Source organism: Dermochelys coriacea, chromosome 9 (assembly GCF_009764565.3).
Source record: "Dermochelys coriacea isolate rDerCor1 chromosome 9, rDerCor1.pri.v4, whole genome shotgun sequence".
Taxonomy (NCBI): domain Eukaryota; kingdom Metazoa; phylum Chordata; order Testudines; family Dermochelyidae; genus Dermochelys; species Dermochelys coriacea.
The window spans coordinates 8,309,574-8,315,674 of record NC_050076.1 but is presented as its reverse complement, the minus strand read 5'-3'; the positions used below and the strand labels follow the sequence as shown (position 1 = coordinate 8,315,674).

The window sequence follows — 6,101 nt, the reverse complement described above, 5'->3', positions numbered from 1 at the left end:
CCCATTGTGATTATTACATTGTGTTTGTCACTGACCCTATGGGTTGTGTCACAGTGTACAAGAAAAAGTAAGTGGATGCTTTCACTGTCACTCTGCATTCCGCACCATGTGCCGGGAACTAATACCGACGAACGATTTTCCAAACAACGGAGTTTCATTAAGCAACAAAAGCACTTCAGAAAATATGGTGCAATTTAAAGGCAAATTCATTAAAAACTAATAATTTTATGGAGCACAGCTTCAGAAGGGGAGAGACCCTTCCCCTGCTTCACCGACACACACAGTAACTGTGCTTCTCCCAGGTCAATGTCTGGGAGGCAGGGGTTGTCCCCCCCATGTGGAGCGGCACGGGTAGGGATATGGGCCCACTGATGCCAGGTGGAATGCTGGGGTGGGGTAGGGAGGTGCTATAATGGAGTTCTCCATGGACTGCAAAGGGAGACAAACCTGTGATGGTGGAACCCGTAGGTCCCCAAGAGTCTGCAGCATCTGTGTTCACTGCCAGAGAAGCCCCATTATGTCCCAGTGCATCTCCCTCTCCTTTTCTTGGACCTTTCTCCTGTGTGCTCTGTTCTTCTTCATTCAGTCTGCAATATTCCCCCTCCAGGCCCTGTGCTCATGGGCCGATGCCGCCCTGGCTTGTAGGATCTCACTGAACATGTCATCCTGAGATCTCTTCTTCCTCCTCTGTACCTGGCTCAGGTATTCAGTGGGTGTGGAGGGGAAACCCCTCAAGGCTGTAGTGGCAGCAGCTGCAGATAAAGCACACACAGCTACCATCGTCCATATAGTCATGATGGAAAGTGAAAATTCAGGTTCAGAACTCCCTTCCCTTGCTCCCCTAAAGTTTACCACAAGACATGCTTGTTGACACTTCTGCTTTGGAGAACTAGTGCACAGGCACCATTCACAGCACCAGCCATGGTGAGTCTAGCCCGCCAGGTGCGAGGGAAATGACGGGGGAATTGCTCAGTTGAATGAAACTATGAGTATAGGGCAATGATGGTACTGAACACCGGCATCATTTCCCATAGGCTGCTAGTTCACATCTCACTCCTGAGGGTAACAGGCACAGACAGCACATCTGCTGCTGGTATCCTGAAGCTGCCCAAGCCCATCTGCTGCTAGCCTGTGGACTGCAATGGTGCCTGCCAAAGTTATCGCTGACAGGTGTAGGAAAGTGTCCTACCCCGGAGAAAGAAATCAAGCAGTCATCCCTGGAAACTTTCAGGAGAGGATTGCAGAGTACCTCCATGTAAGTGTTATCGAGATCTCTCAGGAGGATTCAAGGGACATCTGTGGGTACATAAACAAAGAGCTCTGCATCCACTTACCTGAGGTTCCTTCCCCTGCATGCGGATCACCCATGCTCAGCTGCTGGACCTGGCTAGACTGTGGTGGAGTCTCAAACAGGTCCTGGTTCACGGCATAACTGGACCAGGTCCCCCATCCTCCTTCTCTTTCTCCTCATCCTCACGATTCATGTCAGGGGCATATGAATTGGGCTCCTCACAGGTATCCACAGTGGTGTGTGGGACAGCAATGGGGTCTCTGCCAAGTATGACTTCCAGCTCTGGTAAAAGCAGCAGGTCAGCAGCTCGGCACTGCATCGATTGTCAGCCTCCCTGGCTTTCTGATATGCCTGCTGCAGTTCCTTGGCTTTCATGCAGCGCTGCTGCTGGTCCATGTCATACCCTTTCTCCTGCATCCCCTGTCCAATCTGCTCAGAGGTGTCCACATTCCTACCACGGGTCCATAGCTGGGCTTGCATCTCATCTCATCCCTCCATTGGCCCAGATCCAATATCTCCTGTCTACTCCAAGCCGGAGAGCATCTGGAGTGTGTAGCTGGCATGGCCGACTGGGAAGTTACACACAACAATGGAGAGCTGCTAGGTGCTTGCCAAGCTGGACAATCAGGAAAAGGCATTTCAAAAATGGGTGAGGTTTTAAAGTGTGGGTGGGTCTTCCAGTGTCCGTGACCTGTGGGCAGTGGAGTTCACAATTGTGACTAGAGCAAGCCGTGTTGGGCATTGTGGGACAGCTGCTGGAGGACTGTTAGAGTTGACATAAGTAACGCAGTGTCTGCACTCATGCTGCATTGACCTCAGTACACCAACCATGACTCAACACCGGTCAGGGAGGTGGTGTTACTATGTCAACATAATAGAGCACGTACATCGGTGGGAGACAAATTTACGTGTAGACACATGCACAAGTAGGTTGATGCAAGGCGACTTATATTGACCAAATTTTGTAGTGGAGACCAGGCCAGAGACCTGCCCTGAGCCAGAAGCCCCTGCACACTTGTGCCCCAAATACAAGGGGGCAGGGTGGAGTGATTTAACTGAAAGCAATTTAAATCACCAATTTTAATTATGATTTAAATCAGCAAACAGGAAACTGTGATTTAAATAATCAGTTTTAATCTTGTTTTGCATTTGTATTGTTTAGTTAGTTTCCTAAAGAAAGATTGATTCTTGTGGTTGGTAACCATTAAAATATGTTGACCCTCAACTAAATGTAGCCTTTTACACTAAATCTGGTGCTAAGCATGATGATACACTATATCTAAATACATTTATTTAAACAGTGGTAACGCTTAACATACATTTCTTCAGATTCTTAATTTTTACAGTTTCTATTGTTAGAAAATAGGGACTGACATATTTCTTATTTATTAGCTGATAACTAATTGTTTACTTCTGATTTGTAGATGGAAATTGTAAGTCAGTGCAGGAAAACAGTGCTTTACATTTCTTTTGTGATTAGCTAAACAAAACAACCTCAAATGTTCTGTATACATTTTTTTCATATCAAAATGTGTTTTACATTTAAAACTAACCGATTTATTATTAACTATAGCTAATGGACTGAACGGATAGTTTCTGATTCCTGTGCCCTTCAAGATTTTAGAGCTAGTAGATCTCATTTTCTCACACTTAACTTTTATTCTTAGAGTGGAAGAGGGAAACAAGCTTTCCTGCTTTTTCAACTCCCAATAGGTTTCTTAACGTTGAATGAACTAGACGTCCCGAGCTCGTTAAATCACCTGAAATGCAGAAGATATTTTCTCTGCACTTGCAGAAGTGGCTACTGCTTTCCAAAGCTGGGTTAGCACTTCAACAAACTCTGGTTCCAGGTAGTCAGTGGCTTGACTTTCTTTGAAACTTCAGCAGTCATGTACCGCTTGGATAGTATTTATTTTATTTAAATGACTTTAATAGATTATACTAAATGCATGCTTTAATTGATGTCAGAATTTCAAATTTAATTTGACCATGGTTTATTTTTAAATAGAAAAATGTATTTAAATGAAATAACTGGATTTAAATTTAAATCTGATTTTTTAAATGACTTTTTATCCACTCTGCAAAGGAGGAGAAGGGGGAGGAGGAGAGATCCCCTCAAAGGATCAGCAGTGACAACAGCCCTCCTCCCCCCACCCCGTGCCTGGCCCTGGGAGCAAGAGAGATACAGCTCAGGCTACAGAGTGACCTGCCTGGGCTCCGCTGAGGCAGATGACAGAGGTAGAGGGGAACAAACCCCACACATGTTGTAGAAGCCCTGGACCGGGCAGGTTGCTCCTGTGCCTGGCAGAGCCCTGTCCCTGTGTCATTGCCACTTCTCACCCCAATATGCTAGTTTGGGATTGAACCGAGTGTTTGGGCTTGTGCATGCGATTGTATGTCTGTGATACTATGTCAATGTGATTCTGTGTTTGTGGGTGGTTGGGTCTGTGTGATTCTGTGTCTGTGATATTTGTGTGATTGTGTGTGATTCTCTGTGTGATTGTTATTGTGTATCTATGTGGGTGCAATTCTCTGTGTTTGTGAGACTGTGTAAATCTGTGTGTGCAGTTGTGTGTCTGTGCAACTCTGTGTGTGAGATTGTGCAACTGTGTGTGTGAGACTGTCTGTGTGATTCTGTGTGTGCATATGTGATTGTGTGTCTGTGCAATTCTCTGTGTAATTGTATGTCTGATATTCTGTGTGTGACTGTGCGTGACAGATTGCGGTCAGTGTGCCCAGGTGTCTGTGTGTTTGATATTCTGTGTGTGTGTGACTCTGTGTGTGTGTGTGACTTTGTGACAGATTGCAGTCGGTGTGCCCATGTAACATTGGGAATGTGATTGTGCTATTCTGTGTGTGTGTGTGTGTGTGTGTGTGTGTAAGAGAGAGAGAAACTGGTCTGTGTGATTCTGTATGTGTGTATGTGATGATTGTGTGTCAGTGCGAGTCTCTGTATGATTGTGGCATTCTCTGTGTGCAAGTGACTGTGTGTGATAGACTGCGATCAGTGTGCCTGTGTGTCTGTGATTGTGTGTCTGGCATTCTATGTGTGTGTGACTCTGTGACTCTGTGTGACAGATTGCAGTCTGTGTGCCCACGTGTCTGTGTAATTGTGTGTCTGGCATTCTGTGTGTGTGTGTGTGTGACAGATTGCGGTCTGTGTGATTGTGTGTCTGTTTGATATTGTGTGTGTGTGTGTCACTGTGTGTGTACATGTGACTCTGTGTGTGTGTGTGCCAGATTGCGATCTGTGCCATGTGTGTGTGATTGTGTGTGTGTGACAGATTGTGGTGGGTGTGTGTCAGATTGTGCATGTGTGTATGTGATAGATTGTGGTGTGTGTGTGAGACAAATAGCAGTGTGTGTGTGTGAGATTGTGGGGGGGTGACAAATTGCGGGGTGTGTTTGGGGGACAGATTGTGGTGTGTGTGTGTGTGAGAGAGAGATTGTGGTGTGTGTCAAATTGCGGGGTGTGTATGTGTGACAAATTGCAGTGTATGTGTCTCAGATCATGGGGTGTGTGTGTCAGATTGTGGGGTGTGACAGATATTGCGGGGGGTGTGTGTCAGATTGCGGGTGTCTGTGTGTATGTGTGTGTGTCCGATTGCGGGGTGTGCATGTGTGTGTCAGATTGCATGTGTGTATGTGTGTGTGTCAGATTGCATGATATGTGTGGGATATGTGTGACAAATTGCGGGGGGGTGGGACAGATTGTGGTGTTTGTGTGTGAGAGAGAGCGATTGTGGGTATGTGTCAAATTGCAGGGTGTGTGTGTGTCAGATTGCGGGGTGTGTGTGTGTGTGTGTCAGATTGCAGGGTGTGACAGAGATTGTGAGGAGTGTGGGTGTCAGATTGCGGGGTGTGTCAGAGATTGTGGGGTATGGGTGTGTGTCAGAATGTGGGATGTGTGTCAGATTGCAGGGTGTGTGACAAATTGCAGGGTGTGCATGTGGGACAGATTGTGGTGTGTGGGTGTGTGTGAGAGAGATTGTGGTGTGTGTGTGAGAGAGAGAGATTGTGGTATGTGTCAAATTGCGGGGGGGGGTGTTTCAGATTGTGGGGGGTGTCAGATTGCGGGGGGGTGTCAGATTGCAGGGGGTGACAGAGATTGCAGGGTGTGTGTGTCAGATTGCAGACTGTGTGTGTGTGTCAGATTGTGGGTTGTGACAGAGATTAGGGTGTGTGAGAATGCGGGCTATGTATCAGATTGCGGGGTGTGTGTATCAGATTGCGAGTGTCTGTGTGTGTGTGTTTCAGATTGTGGGGTGTGTGTGCGTGTGTGTGTGTCAGATTGTGGGGTTTGTGTCAGATTGTGGGGTGTGTGTCAGATTGCGGGGTGTGTGTCAGATTGAGGAAGGTGTGTGTGTGAGTGTGTCAGTTTGTGTGGTGTGTGTCAGATTGCAGGGTGTGTGCATGTGTGTGTGTGTCAGATTGCGGGGTGTGTGTGTATGTGTCAGATTGCAGGGGGATGTTGGATTGTGGGGGGTGTCAGCTTGAAGGTGTGTGTGTGTGTTTGTCAGATTGCAGAGGGGTGTGTCACATTGTGGGGTGTGTGTGTGAATTTGACAGATTGCGGGGGGGTGTCAGATTGTGGGGGTGTTTGTGTGTGTGTGTGTCAGACTGCGGGGTTGTGTGTGTGTCAGATTATGGGGGTGTCAGATTACGGGGTGTGTGTGTGTATGTCAGATTGCAGGGGGATGTCAGATTGCAGGGTGTGTGTGTGCATGTGTGTGTGTCAGATTGTGGTGTGTGTGTGTGAGATTGCGGGGTGTGTATGTGTGTCAGTGTCAGATTGCGGTGTGTGTGTGTG

At 47.1% G+C, this 6,101-nt stretch overlaps 1 protein-coding gene across 1 annotated transcript in view; it reads right to left on the bottom strand.

Moving 5' to 3' along the window:
* Positions 1–1,771, bottom strand: part of PSMD2 (proteasome 26S subunit ubiquitin receptor, non-ATPase 2) — a 16,224-nt gene extending 14,453 nt beyond the window's left edge. Inside the window, exon 1 of the mRNA XM_038416386.1 lies at positions 1,514–1,771. Within this exon, the coding sequence (XP_038272314.1) occupies positions 1,514–1,771 (258 nt within the window). The remainder of the gene's footprint in view (positions 1–1,513) is intronic.
* Between the last annotated feature and the right edge of the window lie 4,330 nt (positions 1,772–6,101).